The 23136-nt window shown below is 40.9% G+C and overlaps 1 protein-coding gene across 1 annotated transcript in view; it reads right to left on the bottom strand.

Annotated features, from left to right (window-relative positions):
• The window catches only part of PLCXD3 (phosphatidylinositol specific phospholipase C X domain containing 3), a gene marked incomplete at both ends in the record, with an annotated part of 95186 nt that overhangs the window by 23781 nt on the left and 48269 nt on the right, over positions 1-23136 (bottom strand). The window contains one exon of the mRNA XM_079548031.1: positions 11133-11841. Within this exon, the coding sequence (XP_079404157.1) occupies positions 11133-11841 (709 nt within the window). The remainder of the gene's footprint in view (positions 1-11132; positions 11842-23136) is intronic.

The following is a 23136-nucleotide window of genomic DNA, read 5'->3' as shown; positions in this document are numbered from 1 at the left end:
ACTTGAAGCTCTCAATCTCCTCTATATCTTAATACTGTTTTATGACATAATACATTCTGTATGACAGTTGCTTAGTTACAAAGCCTCTTGGATCAACAGCTTCAAAATTAAAATTTTGCCAAAGGTCAGGTCCCACCAATGATCATTCAGTGTTTTAAAGATAAATCTTTTATTATTTTCTTTTGCATAAGATAAATACTGAAAGAGATTTTACTATAATAGCTTATGCTCTGCTGAAGCAACGGTACAGCATGGAAAAATATGTGCAATGCTATCATTATAATTACAGGCATACTCTTGAAAGGAAGATGTAGGGAGGTAGGAGTCAGCCTCTTCTCCCAGGTAACTAGTGACAGGACGAGGGGTAATGGCCTTAAGCTGTGCCAGGAGAGGTTCAGGTTGGATACTAGGAAAAACCTCTCAGCAAGAGTAGTGAGGTATATGAACAGGCTGTCCACGGAGGTCCCTGAACGTTTTCATAAAATATGTAGATGTGGCAGTGAGGACATGGGTTAGTGGACACGGTGGTGATGGGCTGACAGTTGGACTAGATGATCTTAGTGTTCTTTTCCAATCTTACAGATTTTATGATTCTACGATTCTACAATCTCCTATTACATATAGTTTGTACCTTAGCCACAAAAAAACCAACATCAAAACAAACAAACAAACAAAAAAAACAACCAGTCTGACAGGAAAATGGAATAATGAAGCTTTTGCCTAGCAATAAAGTTTAGACAAGAAGTTTGACAAAATGAACATTTCCAAGCTCATGGAAGAAAAATCAAGTAAGCTATATATTTTATCAAGGCAGTATCTTTCACAAGGATTGTGGCTCCTTAAGAAAGAATTACATTTCACTTCACGAACATTAATGAATCCCTTAGGGACAAACACTATCACTTCAGTTTTCACAGAAGAAAAGCATTTTCCAAGCCTATGCATGTTCAGCATCATACAGAATGTAGCATGTCATCAAGACCTTCTGCCTGGCTGACTTCTCTAATTACCAAGTCTTTTTCTACTCATACTGTTTCAGCCATTTATTTTGTGTAAATGTGTCATCAGGTTGCCTTCCTATATGTTTTGTACCAGCTCAGCCTATATCCTGCATACCTAATTACATGCAGTCCAGAAAGGCTATTTGCTTGTATGCATGGGGCAGCATTAAATAAAATTAATTTCAGGCTTAGAAAACCTTCAATAAAACTTTGACCAGACTGGGAATTTATTTCACAGATTTCAGGCATTTTACTCATTTACAGCTGTCTTCTGGTGAGAAACATCCCACTTAACTCTTCCCCTCCTAACCTCAAAAGACAGTTCAGACATTTTAGAAAGTGCCAGTATCTCCTGGCAGTGAAGTTTTAAACTGAGACAGGGGAGGTTTAGGTTAGATATTAGGAGGAAGTTTTTCACACAGAGGGTGGTGAGGCACTGGAACAGGTTGCCCAAGGAGGCTGTGGATGCCCCATCCCTGGAGCCATTCAAGGCCAGGCTGGATGTGGCTCTGGGCAGCCTGGTCTGGTGGTTGGTGACCCTGCACATAGCAGGGGGTTGAAACTCGATGATCACTGTGGTCCTTTTCAACCCAGGCCATTCTATGATTCCATGATCAGTGCTCCTGCTGATTTCATAGATCTTTTCAGACTATCCCTTCAGCTCCCATCTCTCCTTTCTCCTCTATCACAACAGAGCATATATCAAGGACTGATACTGGATCCTGAATTGTTTCCACAGCTGAAGGCCCACTACTACTAAGCAAGTTTAGAAATAGCCACAGCAGAAGACAGATAAACAAGTGACTTCTCTAGAGTGTGTGAATGCATTCTCTCTAGATTATACTTGAAAGTTCTCCTCTACTGCTCTGGAGGATGCTGAGAATTTACCACTACCAAATGCATATGGAACAATACATGTGTAACGTGTAGCATGTGTAACAGGACTTTGATGGAAACTTTCTGACAACTTCCTGTCCACATCCTACCATTCTAGAAATACTGAGCAGGTGCAAGGACACCTCAGACTTGAAATACATAGTAACTATATGTTGTTTAGTCTAGAATTTCTCTGCTTAAAAAGTGATGATGCCCCTATAGTTCTATATTCTTATGTTGTTCTAAAGGCAATGGTTTGCAGTGTGCTACAGCTAACACTATATAGAGACACGAATGTTGTGATACTTGCTGAGTTTTTATTCACAACAATTTGTATTAAATGCCTTTTTATTACTAAACTTCAGTATCAGCTTGGAGAATAAACGTTTACTTTTCACACTGAAAAACACTTGTTGCTTTCTGTATATGCAGGGTCAGACTGTGCTTGGTGTGATGACAGTATCACATAAAATATCTTTAAGAACAGTCACACAGCATACACTATAACTGCAAACAGGAGTTTCGGTGCTTAACATAAGTCACAAGCAGGCCAAATGGAGGAAATTTTATGAAGAAAAGAAGAGCAGCCACTCTCAGAAAACCGCAAAGTCAAGCCATCAAATAATACAGGTTGGCACAGAGCTGGTGACTAGTATGTTGTCTTCTTTTCTGGACTAAGTCTTACATGCTGTTAATACACACTTAGATCTCTACTAATCCATAATAAAATTATTAAAAATCTCACGTTCCTCTATTTTGTGGCATTTTACTATTATCCCAGCTTCACCATCAGATAAAACCACGCTCACAGAAGTTCCCAAGATGAAATGCCTCTAAAACATCTGCCAGTAAAAAAAGCTGAGCACGCACAGCCCACTCTGGATTTTATAGTATAGGACCACTGATGTAGCTTCTAGACAGTTCAGATGACATCAAGGTCTGTGTAACAACCCAGAGACTTCCTCTTCTGTGGAAGAGCTAAAAGAGTAATCTGAGAACAGAAATACAAAGGATTTGTCTGGATTGCAGAGTTCAATTGTAAAATCTCTGGTAATGATAGTCTGTGCCTTTTAGAGAAAGAAGGAAAAAAAAAAAAAAAAAAAGAACTGCCTTCAAAGTCAAACGTAACAATAGCAAAGCATGCTGCTACTACAGACTTAAGTGAGAGATTAGGTCTGCTCTTGCCTCTTGATGGCTGAAGATGAGTTGCTATGGGTTTGCTAAGTAGTAAACCCATACCAGCTCAGCTGAAATTGCAGCTCTCCTGCAGCTCATAATGCCAGCAGACATCAAGATTATAAGGAGTCAGAGCATATAAGAGCATATCATATAATTAGCAAAATACAATTGCCATTTCCACTGATACTTGTTTTTCACTTTATTCCATTTAAAAATGGCATCAGTCAGTGCCTTGTATGGATACAAAGCAACAAAATCTAACTCTTCCAGAAACACAGAAACTCTTAAAAATTAAGCCGGATGAGGTATGGCTTGGCAGAGGAGTGCACCCCCTGTTGCTGACCACAAAATTGCACTTTTTGCAATTTCAGGGATTATTTTTCTTCTAATATCCACATATATGCTAGCTAAATATGACCCTGCTTAGTTTATGACTGCACCCAGAGATGGCTTTTCTCCAGACAGCTTCTTGTCCTACTTACCACCTCTGTTAGTAATACTATCTATGCTTTCCCTTCACTTCAAAGGTTTCCATGTGCAGGATTTCAGTTTTTTTTTTTTTTTTTTTTTAATTTTTCTGCTTTGGTTGCTAAGGGAAGAGCTTTAGCATGGTGGTCAAAGATTTAGTCATGTGTGAGCTGTAGGGAACATTATCCTTAGAGATTAATTTGGAAATCAAGGGACAATAGGCTGGGTATGTGTCTATTTCACATTCCTCAAAAGCTTTAGAAGTACGTCAAGATTTTTCTTCTCTCTAAATGAGATCTGTTATTCTTTTGCACTATTCAACTTCAGAGACAACAAAGATTATATAATGCTTGTCTCTAGTGTCATTTACCCATCAGAAATAAAATTAGTAATTTCACTACAAATCAGAAAACAAACTACATTAGTATGAAGAACAGCTCTACACGCATCAAAAGGTTGTTTCACAACCGTCTTTCAGATGCACTAAAGGCAGCTGCCTCACTGTGAAGTTAATTCAATAAGCAGAGGGAATGTAATTCATTTGGTACATACTGTTTGCTAATCAAAGAATATTTCTTGGCACATAAACTGTGCCTGACAGAACAGTACGCCAGAAACATATTGCTAGTCCTCGAAGTTTTTCATCAAATGCAAGAACGTAATGTACGCACACATATGTGAGTCTCCTTATCCAAGTAACAGATAAAAGCTGTGGTATGAAGCTGTGTAGAAGTGATCCATTGATGTGAGAAGAGTTCACAAGAAACAGCTTTTCCTTCTGTATTTGCTCTGGGTAGAAAGATGGAAGGCTTTTAAATTTTCATTTCTTTCAAGTTGTTATCCCACTGAGTATGATCTCTGATGATAGCAGCAATATCTATAAAGAAAGTTTATCAGTAAATATCAATTCTGGTGACTTCAGGCTTGGGAGAACAAAACTGTATCTTTCACCTCTCACCTTGCCACCTCAGTCTCGATGTAGTAAGAAAAAATTCTTTGCTTGCTCTGAAAAAGCATGAGCAGCACCATCAAAGATTGCTCCACTGTAGCTGGAGCAAGTGGACTTGCATCACAACAAGCAGTCATGCTAAAGAGCTGCCAACAAGCACATCGGCTAAGGAGGAAAATATTTCGTATCACAGGAAGGAGCACGGACTGCTGCATACAGTCTGCTTGTGATTTTCCTAGTCTGACAGATGCTGCAACCAAGAGAAAACATGTTTTCTCTCTCAGACCATTGTTCTTGCAATCTTCATGAGTAATGAACAATCTGATATGTCTTATGGGATACACAAGGATCCAAACTCCGTGCTGTTCTCAAAACTAAGTAGATAAGTGACAGTGACCACTGTGTAGAAGAGGGGAAAAGCAGAGACATATAAGGGTTTTATTTGAAAATGCTGAAAAGAAACATTTTCTAAACAGAGTATTTCTTTTATGAAAAAAAAAAAAAATGCAGCTGCCAGCAAAAGGACATGCACAATGTACCTGCATGCGATAACAGAATCCAATGTGTGCATTCGTTCTGAAAAGAATTGAACGTTTCTGCAAATAATCATTAGATGGTTCAACGTAGCAAGCTCCATGTAGCTGGAACATATACCCCAAGTCCTTTCGTATGGTTACCATACTTTCAATTTACTGAAATATTAGAGAATTCTGTCAATTCCACTAATTGTATTCACAGAATCACAGAATTGTAGGGGTTGGAAGGGACCTCCAGAGATCATCGAGTCCAACCCCCCTGCCAAAGCAGGTTCCCTACACCAGGTCGCACAGGTCGGCATCCAGGCAGGTCTTGAACATCTCCAGAGAAGGAGACTCCACCACCTCCCTGGGCAGCCTGTTCCAGTGCTCCGTCACCTCACTGTAAAGAAGTTCTTGCGCATGTTTGTGCGGAACTTCCTGTGCTGCAGTTTCTGGCCGTTTCCCCTTGTCCTGTCTCCACTCACCACTGAAAAGAGTGCAGCCTCGCCATTCTGCCCCCCACACCTTAGATATTTATAGACCTGGATCAGGTCTCCACCCTTTAATTGCTCATCTATTTATTTTTAACAGGATCATCATCACATGAGGTGCAGTTTTGAGTACACTTGATTTTCACTTTCAACACTTAGTTCAATATATGAGCTCAATTTCTGTATAAATTAGCACATATTTCAAGACTGTGTCTTCCTGCACTTTTTTTAATAACTAGTAGGATTTCAACTTCCATAGTTGAAAGACAAAATACTAGCTCTGGAGATATTTTAAAAGTTCTTTTCTTTTGTAATGGTTAAAAGAGCTATGCAAAGTAAGGGAAAAAAGTCTACATGGAGCAGACAGTTAGAGTTCACATGGCCATGTACTTCTTAGGAAAGAAATGAGTGGAAATCTTAAAGGGAAGGCTAATATGGCTGACACCTTTATAGGTGTCTACTACAGGCCATCTGACCAGGACGAGGAAACTGATGAGGTGCTCTCCAGACAGCTGAAAGTAGGAGGCATTAGTTCTCAGAAGGGACTTCAGACACCCTGATATTTACTGGAAAATCAACACTGCAAAGCACGCACAGTCCAAGAGGTTCCTGCAGTGCAAAGAATATAACATTTGACATAGGTAGTGGAAAAGCCAACAAGGAAAGGTGTGCAGCTGACCTTGTTCATATAAATGAGGATGGACTGGCTGGAGATGTGAAGGCTGGAGACAACTGTGGATGAACTGACCAGGAGATTGTGAAGTCCAGGATCTTACATGGAAGAAAAATGGGCAGTAAGTAGGACTGTTAACCCTGGACTTCAAGAGAGCCAATTTTGACCTCTTAAAGGACCTATGTGGAGGCATCCCACGAGTTACAGCTTTGCAAGGTAAGGAGGCCCAAAAAATTTAGTGAATATTCAAGAACTACTCCTGAGCTCAAGATCCCTGAGAAATAAGCTGAGTTGTGCATCACTGAGAAATAAGACAAAGGTGACAGGAGATCTGCATAGAATCTGCATTGAATCACAACATTTCAGAATTGTAGGGGTTGGAAGAGGCCTCCAGAGATCATCAAGTCCAATCCCCCTCCCTACAGCAGGCTGCACAGGTAGGTGTCCAGGGGCGTCTTGAATATCTCCAGAGAAGAACCCCAGCCCCCCTGGGCAGCTTGTTCCAGTGCTCCATCACCCTCACTGTGAAGAAGTTCCTTCACATATTGGTGTGGAACTTCCTATGCTCCAGTTTATGGCCATCTCCCTTTCTCCTGTCCCCAGAGATCACTGAAAAGAGGTTGGCCATGTCCCTTTGACATCCATACTTAGAAGCTCATGGAAAAACTCAAATGGAAAAAGAAAGTCTTCAAAATGTGGAGAAGGGGTCTGGCCACCAGGGAGGATTATAGGAATATTGTCAGGACATGCAGCAATGCAACAAGGAAGGCTAAGGCAGACTTGGAATTAAATTTGGCAAGGGAGGAGAGACTTCTGGCAAGGGAAGAAGAAAGGCTTCTTTAAGCACATCAACAGTAAAAGGACACACTGAATGAGGTGAGTACCCTGGTAATGGAGGATACCGAACACTTTCTTTGCTTCAGTCTTTACTGCTGAGATTGTCCCACGGGAATCCCTGACCCTGGAGATAAGAGAGTGTGGAAAGGAAGACTTCCCCTTTGCCGAGGTGGATCTGTACAGAGATCTACGCAAACTCAACTCACACAGTTCCATGGGACCAGATGGGAATGCACGCCCAAGAACTGAGGGAGTTGGCAGAAGTGGCTGACAAGCCACTCTCTATCAACTTTGAAAGGTCATGGAGAATGGGAGAGGTGCCTGAAGACTAAAGGAAAGCCAGTGTTATTTCAAGAAGGGCAAGAAGGAGGATGTGGGAAACTACAGGCCAGTCAGCCTCATCTCCACCCCTGTAAAGGTGATGGAACAACTTTTTTTGGATGTCACTTCTAAACAAGTGGAAGAACAGAAAGTTATCAGTAGTCAACATGGATTCAACAAGGGGAAATCATGCTCAATGAATCTGGTAGCCTTTTATGATGCTATGACAGAGTGGATATATGAGAGCATCTAATGTTGTCTACCTTGACTTCAGCAAGGCTTTTGACACTGGCTCCCATAACCACCTCTTCCTGGTAAGCTTAGAAGTTGAGTGATAGAGAGGTGGACAGTGAGGTAGACAGAGAACTGAGGCTGACAGGCAGAGCACAGAGGGTTGTCATAGCAGCACAGAGCCTAGTTAGAGACCTGTAGCTGTGTTCCCCAGGGGTTGGTTCTGGATCTAGTCTTCTTTAATATCTTCATCAGTGACCTGGATGAAGAGCTAGAGTGCACCTGAGCAAACCTGCTGATAACAGAAAGTTGGCAGGAGTGGCTGACACATCATAAGTCTGTGCAGACATTCAGCAAGACCTGGACAGGCTGAAGACTTGTGCAAAGAGGAACCTTGTAAGATTAAAAAAGGCTAAGTATAATGTCCTACATCTGGGAGGAATAACACCATGCATTAGCACAGATTAGTGGCTGACCCACTGGAGAGGAGCTCTGTAGAGAAAAACCTGGTGGACAACAGATTGACCATGTGCGCACTTGTGGTCAAGAAGGCCAGAGGTATACTGGGGGGCACTGGGAAGAGTGCATAACCAGCAGGTCGAGGTGAGGTGGTTCTCTCCCTCTATCTGCTCTGGTGAGGCCACATCAGGAGTGCACTGTGTCAATTTCAAAGACACAGAACTTCAAGAGAACTTTGGCAGAGGGCCACAAAAATGATTAAGGGCAGGGAGCATTTCCCAGCTGAGGAAAGGCTGAGAGACCTGGGACTGTTCAGTCTGCAGAAGAGAAAGCTGAGAGGGAATGAGTGCTTATATGAGGTCTGTTCATAAAGTAATGGCTCCCATTTTCTTATGTTGCCCTGTGATGTCAGAAGCAGACATTGGTGGTTTGGCAGTAGAGGTTGAACCTTCCCATCAGTATTCCATTACATTCTGTTGCTGTGTGACAGATGGCAGCAGAGGGACAGCCTGACAAAATGGTGTCTAACGTGGAAGTGCGTATGAAGCCAAAGCAATGCATTCCATCCATGTGGAAAAAATTGTACTCATTGATGCCTGCTGAATGTGTATGGAGACCAAACAGCAGATGTGAGCACAGAGAGATGGTGAATGGTGCATTTCAGGCAAAGTGCATCACTTCAGCTGGTGCACATTTTTTTTTAAGAGTGTGGCCTGCAGGCTCTTGTTCAAGTGGTGACAATACATAGCTAATTGTGGTGACTATGCTGCAAAAACATGTTTTGTAGTCTGAGAATGTGCTTTATTAAATAGTGTTATTGTGCTCTTTGTACCTTTTGTAGTTTCCATGGAAATAGATAGGAGGCATTACTTTGAGAACAACCTATGCCAGGCTCTTTTAATGGTACCAAGAGGCAGAACAGGAAGTAATGGGCACAAATAAAAAAACTCCATATGAACACAAGGAACAACTTTACTGGGAGGGTGACAGAACACTGGAACAAGCTTTCCAAAAGGGTTGTGGAGTCTCCTCAGGAGATATTCAAAACCTGCCTGTGTGTTTTCCTGTGTAACCTACTCTACGGAATGTGCTTCAGCAGATCCTGTCCAACCCCTATGATTCAGTGAACATCTCAGTCAAAATTTGGAAAAACAAGTCAGGTAGTCCTGCCCAACAGATTACTCACATTTCAAGTAATTTGTTTGTGATCTCAGAATCTCCAGTAGGCAAAGCATTTCTTTTAACTTGCTATTTTATTGATGCAGCAAGTTTCAAGAGTAACCTGGTAGTTTCTCAGCTGTGCTACTTTATGTTCTGAAGAACGCACAGAAGGATGTTTACCAGAGAAAACAAATGCCTGAACACCAAGGTGAGGACTTAAAGGTAAAAGCCATCAGCAAAGCAGGATTTCAGTACTGGGAAGTGCACTTCAGACTCACCAGTACGAGTTGTACCCTGCCCAAAGGAACCTATAAAAAACACACTGTGGATACACAAATGATTGCAAGTACAATTGTACAAACATTAGTGAATCATATTAAATTGCCTATAAAAACTTCTGTGTCAGTGTTTTGTTGTTTCAGATAACATTTGTCCCGATTTTTCCTACTAAAGAGTCACTTGGGAAAGCTGTCATGAAAAATGGTTCAGTTCTTCTCAAAAGTGAGGCATGTTTTCTTCAGAGGGCATAGTATCACAAACATTGTGCTATTCATCACAGAGAAGAAGCAGTGATCCCAGTGGACCTACCTAGCACAGAAGCAACCATACAGAGACCAGAACATTAACAGGTCGTTCTTCGCCATTATAAATTATTCTACTCTGCAACACTTTTTTTTTTTTTTTTTTTTAAACCAGAAATCTTATGCCTTGGCATTAAATTTCAGGTTTAGTAGCAAGTTGTCAAGAACACAGTCACACATACTTGCCTTTAAGCTGAAAATTGGCTGTGATTTATCAAAGTCAGCAAGGTATAAATAATGCATGTCTTGCACAGACAACATTTTTTTGTAATGTAAGAACTAATGGCCTGTCAACACAGCATTCCAAATACGCAACCTCTACAATGGTTTACAGAGTTTCTTCCCTCAATTTTTTTAATATGATAAATGAAGGGCTGCTAGGAGGCAAAATCACTCTAATTGAGTCCTAACAACTATGATATTGTATGTGACAGTATGCAGAGACATCATATATCTTTAAGATGAGTAAAGGCAGTTAAGGATGCAAATTTCTGCATAATCAGAACTTTGCTGATCAGCGCAAATGAAAAAAAGAATTATATTTACTCAATACTTGCAGCCCAGTGTATAAATCAAAAATTAAATGATCTTGGTGCAGTCTCACTTTGAATACTGTGAACTCCACAATATAAAAATGATGCAAAGATATTTGAGTGAGCCCAGAGAAGGCAAAAGAGATCATAACACAACGAGAAGGCATGTCCTGTGAGAAGAAGGTGTGAATAACTGGGTTGTCCAGTCTGGAGGAGGCCAAGAGGTGACCTCACTGCTCTCTGTAGCTCTCTAAGGAGGAGAAGCAGAGGGAGGTACCACACTCCACTCCTGGGAATCAAAGGTAGGAAAGGAGGCTGCCAGTGTGATGGTGGTCAAACACTGGCATGGGCTTCCTGGAGAGGTGGTTGATGCCCCATGGCCTGTCAAGTGTTTAAGAAACATTTGGACAATGTCCTCAATAAAATGCTTAACTTTTTATTGGCCCTGAAGTAGTCAGGCAGTCAGATTCAATGGTCTTTGTAGGTCCCTCACAGCTGATCTATTCTATGCAGACAAATGTGTGAGAAATATAAGGGCATATGTTCGGTGCCTGTGGTAAGAAAGCAGACTTGAAATTAAAAGTCTGCCGTCGGGGGAGTTGTGGGGGGGAAGCCAATCCAATCACATATGATTTCATGAGGCTTTTATGCCAGAGTTTCTTACAAGATAAAATAGTTCCTCCTTAAATCTGCTGCACTCTAAATATTTTAGGATTATGCTAAAGTTCTGAATCTTAGCCATAGTAGTATAGCAGAAACACATCTGCTGGAGTCTCTGTAAAAAGGAATTAGAAAAGCAGCATTACCAACATACAGTCAGTACAACCAGCTCAAGTTACCTAAATAAACCTTACCTTTCTGTTATTGTTTCTCTGAGACCACTTGCAACACCTTTCACCACTGTACTAGCCTTTGGTGTCAGCACTACTTGAGATATAAAAAAGGAGCCCTTCTTTCTTCTTTCAGTGATTGATGCCTGGAGGAACTGAATTAGTTTTTCTGGATCTGTTGTATTTGCCCATGGAGCTGGCATCATCTGGCCTGGCCAAAGAAATGGTACCTCAAGAGCCACTGGGCTGTGATAAAAAACCAGCACTTGGTGTTCCTTTTCCCACAGGTACTGGAGGCTTACTTCATGGGCAAATATAGCAGGACACATTTTGTTTCCATATGTGTCCTTGAGCATCTGGACAAGCTTTTCATGATGGTATTTCTGCATTCCATAGAAATGATTGAAGTCCAAGAAAACCACTTCTTTTAGGTGGTCAGCAAGGAATGCATTGATCTCTTCCAGGCCTTCCTTGACTTTGGCACTGAATAAGCCATGAGCAAAGTAGAGTTCGTTGTCTGGGTCTCTGGGCTTGGTGGAAATCCTAAGATCAAAATACCGTATACCTGCACCCAGCTGGCTGGTGAAATTCATGGTCTGTGTAGCCAACCACTTCCTCATCAGCTTTTTAGCCACTGTCCCAAAGACAGACACAAAATTCTGGACTGTTTCTGGCTGTTCAGGCCCAACTGGAGAGGCTTCATCAATGTAGAAGCTAAAAGAGTCATGGGAACCTAAAAACACAACAAAGAAGAACAATTAGTATTGGTTGCATGCAAGAGGAGGCATTAATGGTTCTTTCTTTCTGATCTCTATCAACATTTTTCCATCAGCTCTCCACAGGAACTTGAATGAAAAGAAGTAACTGCTTTACAGTTTGTCTAGGCATTCTCTCACTCTTTCAGCTCTTACTGACCCTTTCTGTACTACCTAAGTCAGAGGCTCTGAATGTCAAAAAAAAAAAAACCTAATAAAACTTCAACAAAATCAGACATATAACATACCCCCAGAGCCAATGAAAAGATGAGAATCTGGCCCTGTGCTCTGAATAGTGCATTGTCTGGTTTGCACAACAAGCCACACATCTTTGCATGAGTGTAAAAATGCCAAAGACGTGTAACCTTTCTGACCTTTTCTCTAATTCAAATCTCAAATTGTCAGAAAGGTTACTAAATGCTGTTTTCCTTCTTAAACATACCTCTAAATTATTTTTGCCATGATACATAAATAAAAGATATTTTATTATATACACATAAATAAAAGAAATAAAATAGAGCCATGGATAGCATGTTCCTCCATTAAAACACAGAAACTCCACTGTGTGCTCTTGACAAGAACAGGACTACTACTAAACATGCCCATGTAAAGAAGCTACCATTTTCTACAAAACAACATGGTTGTATACAAATATCTAAGAAAAACTGCTTTGCAAAATTCTGGTTCTGTCAAGGTATGTCCTTAAAAACATGCACACATTTTGTCAACCATTTACATCTTTACATGAAAGCAGCTGAGATTCTAAAGACATCTGCAAACACATGATAATTCTCCTAGCGTGAATTCTGTCCTTCTTTTAGGCAAGAATTGCTCACCCTAAGAGATGCTTATCATACTTGTCTACCATGCACAGTTTGCATAGACTGCATGACTGCAGGCAGAGCCACTGTCCACCTGGTCAAGCATGCGGGTCACATTCACCACAACAAGGAGTTCTGATCCTCAGGCTGTGCCATATCACCAGCACAACTCCTTCAGGCCAGCAAGACTGCAACTCTAAAATAGATCACAGCGTTAAGCCCCCTGAGATCCAACTTCAAGCATCAAAATGAGTTCAAAGCACAAGTCATGCCTTCTGCTATTTATGCTTTTGTAGGTGCTTTTCAAAATTATCTTCCAAGGCATACCAGCTGTAGCAAACAAGTTTCACATTAATTAAATCCTGCTACTCAGTCATTTCTGATGGTGATGCTATTTTAACTGAGCTGCAACAAACCCTTTATACTGAAGTGACAGCTGTAAAATTTTCTTTAACAATAAGTGGAGTCACACAAATCATACCTAATTTCAATACCTTAAAGGGAGCCTACAAAGAGGAGGGGAATCAACTCTTTGAAAGGGTAGATAACAGCAGGACAAGGGGAAATGGTATTAAGTTGAGGGAGGGGAGATTGAGGTTGGATGCCAGGGGGAAGTTCTTTACAGAGAGAGTAGTGAGGTGCTGGAACAGGCTGCTCACAGAGGCTGTGGATGCCCTGTCCCTGGAGGTGTTCAAGGCCAGATTGGATGGGGCGCTGGGCAGCCTGGTCTAGTATTGAATGGGGAGGTTGGTGGCCCTGCCTGTGGCAGGGGGGTTGGAGATTCATGATCCTTCAGGTCCCTTCCAGCCCTGGCCATTCTCTGATTCTGTGAATTCATCTTAAACTCTGGCTTGAATTTTCTTTGTTTAATCTGAGAAAAATCTTAAAATATTATACACCCCTCCTTTTCACGGTTGTCTCCTTGAACAGCATTTCACTTTCAATATTAGACAAATTCCCCATTTTGATGAAGATTGCTACTGAAGAGTGTTGAAGCAATACTGTATTCCTTGCAGAGCCCAATTAGATTATAGAGTATCTTGTTACATACTGATACCCCAGGGGACCAGATCTGCATACAGAATTTTAATAGTAAAACAAATGATTAGAGCAGTAACTTGTGTTTCAACAGCATCATAGGGAAAAATCAGTGTGATACATTAAATGTGTTGCTCAATGTTACCTGCATGTATAATCAAGATGCTATAATCGCAATATAGTTGTTTAATCAACAGATATCAAGATGTTGTAATCACAATATAATCGAGAGAATCAAGCAAGGTAGACAATGATCACAAAGAGAATAAGCAGAAGAGCTTACCCTTTGGCTGAGCTCACCAGAAGACACCAAGAGAGGGGATCTCCAGAAGAGATCCTTCCCCTCTGGTAGCCAGCTCTTAAATAGGTCTAGGAGGGGTGGAGCCAGGCTCCACCCCTTCCAGCAGCACAGGTGAATTGCCTTCACCTGTGCTCCTCTGGCTGGCTCATGGCTCGCCTCAGGTGATTAATCAGAGGTTCAGGCCATGACTCAGCAGTTCCCATACACCTGCACTAATCTAGAAATCAAAGTAAATTCAGTCTTCTTAAAAACAAGGCATAGTTACTGGTATTAAAGATGGATCTTGCAAACCTTCATTTTGTCTACTGAAGTTCCTTTGATTTCAGTAGGATTTTATTTCTGAAGTATATATGTACAAACAAGATTAACTGAATGCAGCAGTGGGCCCAAAATCATAGTGAGATTAATTAAACTATTTGCCTTTTATTGTCAGATCTATAGCCTTTGGGAGTTGCAGAAGAGGTAGCTAAGCTTGATCACCACAGCCAATACACAACACAGTGACAAACAATACTATAAAACACTTTAGTCGTGAGAGGCCACATACTTCTCACTGTTGAAAACTACAGGAACAACTTGTTAGCAAGCAGCCTTTAGCCTTCATTCAGAACACAGACAGAAAGGAAGGAACATCATGGTTAGAAGCTGCTGACCAGTACAAGCAGAGTAGTATAGAATTTTGGTTTTTTTTAAATAAGATCTGAAGGCACATATTTGAATCTAAAAATTGAATTCCTGTGTAAAAGGTATGAAGAGGAGGGCACTAAAAAACTCCATGTTTTGTAGCCAGAACAGGAAGGACCCACTCAGTTCTATAAAGAGAAAATAAATTTTGACTTATTTTGGTTGACAGTGAAAGGATCTGATGTGAGCTGTTTCAAGGTTTGTAAACGTTCTTCCTGACTGAAAAAAAAAAAAAAAAAATGTTTTTGGCTGTCCACACGAATAAGTAATTTGAGCAGGTCATCTAATGTTTATCCTCATCACACACTATCTATATTCCACATCATCAGCTTGCACCTCTAACTCTGTGAAATTCAAAATCCTGGCACTTAGCATACAAAATTAAGAGTAAAATTTTTAAGTGATTTTACCAAATCACTGTGTTTCTGGTAAAGAGAAGACCTTGTATGAACATGTAAGACAAGATCTTGTACATTTTCATTAGGAAATTTCCTTCCAGCCTTGCTTTGATGCACAGAGACATCCTCATACTTCATTGCCACTGACAAGTAGACTTGCTGGTCCTCGTTATCATTAGATCTCAGGTCCCATAAAGAAAGCAAGTAGGACTGCCCTGGTTTTGGTTGCAGTAGAGTTACTTTTCCACACATAAATGGTCTGATGCTGTATTTTAGATTAAGAGCAAGAATATAGTTTATCGCCCACCAATGTGTTAGCAGTAGCTGAGCAGTGCTTACACAGCGCCAAGGACATTTCAGCTTCTTACACTGTCCAGCCAGTGAGGGGCTGGAGGTGAGCAAGGTGCTGGGAGAGAACAGAATCAGAACAAATGGCCCAAACTGCCCAGTACTGCATCCCATACTACACGGAATGATGCTAAACAGCAAAGCTGGAAGGGGGAAGGAGGAGCTTTCAGAGTGATGACATTTATCTTACCAAGAAACCACGATGCATGCTGAGCCCTGCTGTCCTGGCAGTGGCTGAACACCTGCTTGCTGATGGGAAGCACCCAATGAATTCCTCGCTATCCTCTGCTTGTGCACTTGGCTTCTGCTCTATCTGGTGAACTGTCCTTATCTCAGCCCAGGAGTTCTCTCACTTTTACCTTTCTGATTCTATCCTTCACCCCACCTAGGGACAGTGAGCAAGCAGCCATGTGGTGCTGAGCTGCCCACCACAACAAGAGTACATTCAGAAATACTAATGCAATCACACATGAAGTCTTCAGAAGGCAGCAGTGTTCACACATTAGCTTTTTTTCTTTTTCCTTCTCTTTCTTTCTTTTTTTTTTTTTTTTAACAACAGTAGGGAAGCAGACCTGCAAACTCCAGAAAATGCTCACACCTGATATATCAGGTGCTGATATAATGTAGCTGCACCTACGTTTCACAAGTGACAGTCCTTACTACAGAGACTTCATAACTTAAAATGAGAAGAAGCAAGGCAAAGGGAAATCATTCAACCCAAATCACACCAGGAAGAAGAGTGAACTGATACTCTCTTTTTCACTCTCTTCTCACCAATTTACTAATTGTCTAGCATTTTCTAGAAGTACTAGGTAGCATTTTCCCACTATTTCAGCAACACAATAGACAATGATTCAAGCAGTCAAGGATGAAGAGTCACAGATTGAGATCACAGGGTTGGTAAACAAGGCATAAGTACAGTTTGGATAAGTCATAGACTGCTGAGTTATGAAGAGAAAATGGATAAAGCCTTCTTTAACCATATGGAAGAAGCACCATGGACTATTTTCATGGGAAACTTTGACTACCCCGTTTTCATGGAAAATTTCAACTATTTTGATATTTGCTGGAAGAGTAAAACATAAGGGCACAAAACACTCTGGAGAGGTTCAAAGACTTTTTATCTTTTCTGCAGGCACTCCTCCTAGTGGACTGCTGGGCTTGGGATAAATAAAGGAGAAAACGGCTAGGGACACGAAGGATGACAGCCATAAACTGACTACAAGGTGATGAAAAAAATTAAAATCCTGAGGAAAGCAAGAAAGGTAAACTGCAGAACAAAAACTTGCTATTTTGAAGTAGTAGTTTTTGCTCATTCAACTTCTTTAAGTGCCAATGGACTGAGGAGAAACGGTTGTACTTGAAATACAACTCCCAGAGCATATGAACAATCCAACCCAGTGTGTAAAAAATCAAGGAGATAATGCAGGGGGCAAGTTTGGCTGAACACATGAGTGAGTTCAAACATAAAATGCCATATAGAAAGTGTAAACAGGGACAGCTACCTGTGAGAAATAGAAGAGGGAGACAAGGAGAGTTACGAAGTGCAAAGCTTGGCTGGAGTTAAAATTTGGAAAGAATGCAAAAGGCAACACAGATCTCCTACAGAAAGACCAGAAGCAAGAGCAAGGAAAAAGGAAAATGCTGCTCCACTACAAATGGGGCAGAAGATCTCATAATGCAGGACAAGGAAATTGCTGAAGTAACTGAACAGTGGCTGGACCAGATGACTGCTTGAGCTCCTTTTCAACCTAAATTATTCCCCATCTCTTGTTCTCCCTGCTCCCCCAAGAGACAACAGCTTCACTTCTTGTCTCTCAACCTCTCAAGCAACTATAATAAGACACTGAAAATGCTTGCGTAATCTGTGACGCAAAAAACAAAACTGGCCAGTTTCCACCACTGTGACACTAAATTTCTATGAACTTAGATGTAAGCTAAACACTATTCAGACATTTATTGGTAAAATGTGCAGCATCATCTGGAGTACAAGAATGGTCTGTTTTCTTTAGTGAATTCCCTTAATAGGACAATTGGGAATATACAACCCTCTATTGCTCAGCTATGGACATATTTACGGCTTTCCCAGAGGGATAACTCCCCCCTCATTTAAAAAATAATTGGGCTCAGTGCTAAAGAGTCCCCCAGGGAGAATGTGATTCAGTTCAAAAATGCTTCTTCAGCCACACTAGAGATTTACAGATTTGGCAAAGCTACCACTTTTGGTGGCTGAGCTTTAATATACCATTCAAAAAGATGAAAGTGCTGTTGAATTTCACTCTGCCCTCCTCTTGCCTCACTGGGGGCTCTGGACAACCCTCTTAAAAAGACCTTGGTAAGAGAGTAAGACAACCCTCTTAACAAGAGCACCTAGAAGAGAGGTATTGATTCAAACAGCACTGTTCATCTTGCTCTTGACCGTAGCAGATCAGCAAGTCACAGAAAAATGACAATTTTCACAGTTTGGGACATGTTTCATCCTTCTCCCATGGATTATGAGCTCCTTCTGTCTCTGTAGTGGGAGTTACCATTGTAAAGGAACCCTTTACAATTGATGAGTGTCATTAAAAGCTTTACCTGATGTTATTTTTTTATATTTAGGAGATGACATCCCATAGGTGATTACCCCTGAAGCTTCACAAGCGGTGCAGTCTAACCTTTTTGAAGACATCCTTGCCAGTGACAACTCTACAGTGACAGACACCTGATCACATGTTTTTCGGAAGTTGCAGAGGGCAGCAATCCCTGATATCTGGTACCAAAGGCAACCAAAGCAGATGATCCTGTTTCACTTGGTCTGTTCTCACCATCTCATCTGTGTTGAAAACAGTCATGCAAGGAAAAAAGGCCCTTTGAATCTTAGCCAAAATGTGGTTTTAAAGAATAGCGAGTCTTTATACATGAACACTAGACTTGCTGCACCTTAATGTTGTGTTCCACATTCTTTTTAAGGTGGCTGAGCATTCACTACTTTCCCAGTTGAAATCACAGCACATCTCAGGATGTCAAAAGGTTCTGCCAAGTGTAATGCAATTCAAACTTCATAATCCAGCTACCTTTAGTATTAATTTGCTTGGATGACACCAGCTTAGTTTGATAAGAAAGATTACCCAAGCAAAACAGGAACAACTCGGGGAAAAAAAAAGAGATTATAGATCATGCAATGAGCCAGCTTTCCCATAATCAACTGTGTGGCTTTCTTCCGTTGTTCAACAATTATGAGCCCCTGACAACAACTGAAGGTCGCAGGGCTTAAAGCGCTTAATGTAACTCAAAAATACAGACAACAGAATACATGGCCTACTCTTCTGTATGCAAGCCTAGTGGCTCCACTCTGATCACATTAAGTTATCATCCATCCTGACAATATTCAGATACCTGCGGCCCTCCAGACAAACTTCATAAATCCTGTCAAAACCCCGAGAAAAACAGTTGAGTTTTTCAAGACCATGCTGCTGATCCCAGGAAACCAGGTAAAGATGCACAGACACCCCTGTGCAAGTCAATTTGGATTTGAAGAAGAGCTGAGAAGTCTAAAACTGCTCTTCTGCAGTGGGACCAGGGGGCTTTCTCCATGCAAACCCCAACACCTTTGTTTTGTTTTGTTCTGGTATCAAGAAGCCTGAAGTGATGGAACTGGTCACCTCTAGCTATCATCCACCCAAAGCTCACAGCCATAGCCAATTACATGGCCATGGTTAGCTGAAGGCAATTTGTACCTAGCATTGTCTTGTTCCTGCACCTCAGTGTCCACCGGTCCTCTGGCATTTCTGCAGCTCCCTCCCTGTCTGTAAGCAACTCCAGTACTGTCTGTAAATATGTCAAGACTTTCAGAAAAGGTTTCCTGCAGCACCAGCAGGCCTACATTCAGCTTTGGCTGTCTAAAGGTTCAGGAAAACTTCTCAAGAGAAAGCCAGAACAGTTTTCACCCTTCCCGAGAGCACTGATAAAGCCAAACACTAATGTATTCTTGTACCTCAGTCTCAGCATGGAAACTGGTATTAATTAATTAAGTCAGACTTTTCTTTTAAAAAGAACAGTGTCTTCAAATAACTACCAATACTTGGGTTTTATTCAAATGAATTGCCTGATCAGAAAATAAGAAGAAAATATTTTCAAAGTCTGCATTTTTCAAGTGGTGAGCCAGCACGGGCAAAAATCAACCTGAATCACCTAACTCAAATGGTGAAAACAGAAGAGCTGTTTTTACTTCTTGTATATAATGCCCCAAAGTTCCTATTGAAAAAAGACAAACTGAAGTGAAAACATTTTTAAAATAAACCAATTAAACTTGAAATGCCTATGAGCTAACATGAACATAAATAAATTCACTGTTTAAAATTAAATTTTTTTCCAGGTCATACAGCACTAACAACCCTATATGCAGGCAGTTATATCTTTCCAAGTCATCATTTTTAACTTGGGAGGAATTTTTATTATTTCAATGTGTAACTACAGGGATGAATTAACCTTGATTTTCAGTGGAAGATTACAGATAAAGTACATGTCCAGAGTCCAGTTCTACGCACACTCCACTGTTTGAATGCCTTTAATTATATGCCCAAATGTCTGCAGGAAAGAGCTCCATTCTCTTTTAGTTTCTTTCAGAATAACAGAGTTCCAAATTGTATTAGAGTTTCATGCAACACCAGCTAAACAGAAGTGTTTGAGTATCAGGGAGCAAGAAGAGGTATGCAGTGACAAAGGAGAAAATATATTCGGGTTGTACTTGCAAATGTAAGCAAAAAAGGTGACAAGAGGGACAGAGAACAAAGCTGTTAGAGTAAAACTTGTTAGGTTACTATTAACTTTGCAATAATTTGGAACCTGTTGCAAATACAGTGCAGTAACAATTTCCCATCAGAAATCCATTCTACAATCCGCCCGCATCCTCCTAGCCTACTGTATCAGCACTAACAAACTCCTATCTTCCTCCTCTGTAACAAAGATCCCCTTCTTCTTTGAAAACTTCCCCTTCTTCTTTGAAGACTTATCAGGTGAGAAAAGTAAAGGAAGTCTAACCACCCAGCCTAACTACCTTCTGGAACTGGAAGCTTTTCCTTTACCCACCATCCTCCTTGCAGAAGATAAAAGCTTGCACTGTTCATCCTCCACCAGGGAAAGATAAGCCACAAGAACACCACAAAACTGTAACTCTGACCTTACTCAAGCATCTGTGGACATGAATCATAAGTCTGTGCCATGCTGCTTCATCTGGACTGTTACTGCAGGCAAGTTACATGTCAAGGAACAATCTGAGAAAACGGGCAGGTGCACAGAAATCAGCACACTGATATTTTAACGTGGTTTGTCAGCAAGTCTGAACAAATTTATTTTGTGTCTAAAAACTCTTCAGAAGTCATGGTACGTTGATCTGACATCATTTCTAACACTACTTCAGCCATGGGCAGATTTCTTTCTACATTACTCAGCTAGAGCACCTTACTCCGAACTGCCTTAGTTTCAGTTGGGACTGAGTTGTTTTTCTTCATAGTGACTGGTATGATGCTATGTTTTGGTTTTAGTAGAAAAACAATGTTGATTACACACTGACGTTTCTAGCTGTTGCTGAGTGGTACAGTAAAAAGCCAAGAACATTTCAGTTTCCTCAGCTTCTCCTACTGTTTTGCCAGCAAGAGAGCTGGGAGGAGAACAAGGAGCTGGGAGGGTAAATAATCAGAACAGCTGAACTGGCCAAAGGGATACCATCCCATAGGACATCATGTGGAATGAAAGACTGAAAAAGTGGGGAGTTCATCATGCAAGCTGCCACTGGGCAATCAATTGTTGGGTTGTGAGCAATCACCTGTGCACCACTTGTTTTATATCTGTAACATACATATACATATATCACTTGTTTTATACATGCACACACACACATATATATATGTATCACAACGACAATATATATTATCCTACATATAGGATATATAACATATAAATATGTATATATTTGTGTATATATACGGATATACGTGTATATATATGTGCATACATACATGTGTATTTGGGATGATGTATATACAAACTGGGAAAACTCCTTGAGAGCAGTCCCACTGAGAAGAACTTTGGGGTCCTGGCTGATGAAAAATTTCAGATGAGCCAGCAGCATGAATTTTCAACACGGAAGGTTAATGGTATCCTGGGTTCCATCAGAAGAAGGGGGCCAGCAGGGTGAGAGTGGTGATTGTCTCTCCCTCTATTCTGCCCTTGTGAGACTTCACCTGGAGTACTGCATCCAGGCCTGGGTCCTCCAACACAGAAATTATGTGGAGCTTTTGGAGAGGGCCTGGAGGAGGGCCACAAAGATTATCTAAGGGATGGAACATCTCTCCTATGAAGATAGGCTGAAGGAACAGGGCTTGTTCAGTCTGCAAAAGAGAAGGCTGGAGGGAGACCTCATTGAGGCTTTCCAATATTTAAAGGCATTTTATAAATGTGAAGGAAATCAACTTTTTACATGGGTAGATAGTGATACGACAAGGAGAAATGGTTTTAAACTAAAGGAAGGGCAATTTAGATTAGACTTCAGGGGGAATTTTTTTTACTGAGAAAGTGATGAGGTGCTCAAACAAATTGCCCAGAGAGGTTGTAGATGCCCCACATTGAAGGCCAGGTTGGATGGAGGCCTGGGCAATTCGCTCTAGTGCTTGATCTAGCAGCGGGCAACACTACTGGTGACAAAGGGTTTGGAACTTGACCCTTGAGGTCCCTTCCAACCCAAGCCATTCTATGACTGTATGATACACACGCACACACATACACATACATATATATATACACATACATATACATACAAACACACACGTACACAATTATATATACACACATACATATTCAGATATAAAATTTTCATAACTACTATCCTTTTCACCTCTTCCTTTGCTCTATCTTAGTAAATAGTTATTATCTCAACCAACAAGCTCTCTTTCTTTTTCCTGATTCCCTTCCCATCCCACTGGGAATTGGAGGGGTAGTGAGTGAACTACTGTGTGATGCTTGACCACCTGCCAGGTTAAACCACAACAGCACCACAGCACAACAGATACCGACTACTGTATAAATGGCCACAGCCTAGAGCCACATGTGGTAAAGCACAACACATATAAAATCCAACACAGAGCAAGTATCTTTGATCCACTTAATATAGAATAGAGAGCTCAATCCTTCGGAGAATCACAGAATAGTTGAGGTTGGAAAGGGGCTTCTGGAGGTCATTTGTTCTAACTGCCCTTCTCGTGTTTCTAAAGAAAATGAAAGGAAAGGCAGAAAAATGTTTTGACAGATCACTACAAATCATTGCATATTGCTCAAAAAGACTCGCACAAACCTAGTACTCAGCTAGGGAGAAAGACAAATCAGTAATCCCTCAGTCTGAAGTTGACATTCCATTCCAGTTTTCAGATCAAGAATTGTTTCTGTTCTCACTATACAAAAACCAAATCTTCATGCACAAGAAGTGATTTCAGCAACTATTACTCTTGTTCCACTAGCATCTTATCAATTGTGAAATACTCCTGAGATCATATTTTGTTTTGTGCTTTTGAACATGGCTACAAATGCCTTCAAAGACAGTCTTTGTTGACATTGCCTGTAATCTTCATAATCACAAAGAATTTGCTCTTCATCCTGTTAATTTTTTATCGACTGGTTCAGCCTGGTTCTGTGACTAGCAAGGCAGAA

The sequence above is a fragment of the Tetrao urogallus genome (assembly GCF_951394365.1).
Source record: "Tetrao urogallus genome assembly, chromosome: Z".
Taxonomy (NCBI): Eukaryota; Metazoa; Chordata; class Aves; order Galliformes; family Phasianidae; genus Tetrao; species Tetrao urogallus.
The sequence above is the reverse complement of the archived record's forward strand: the minus strand, read 5'-3'. Positions and strand labels throughout refer to the sequence as shown.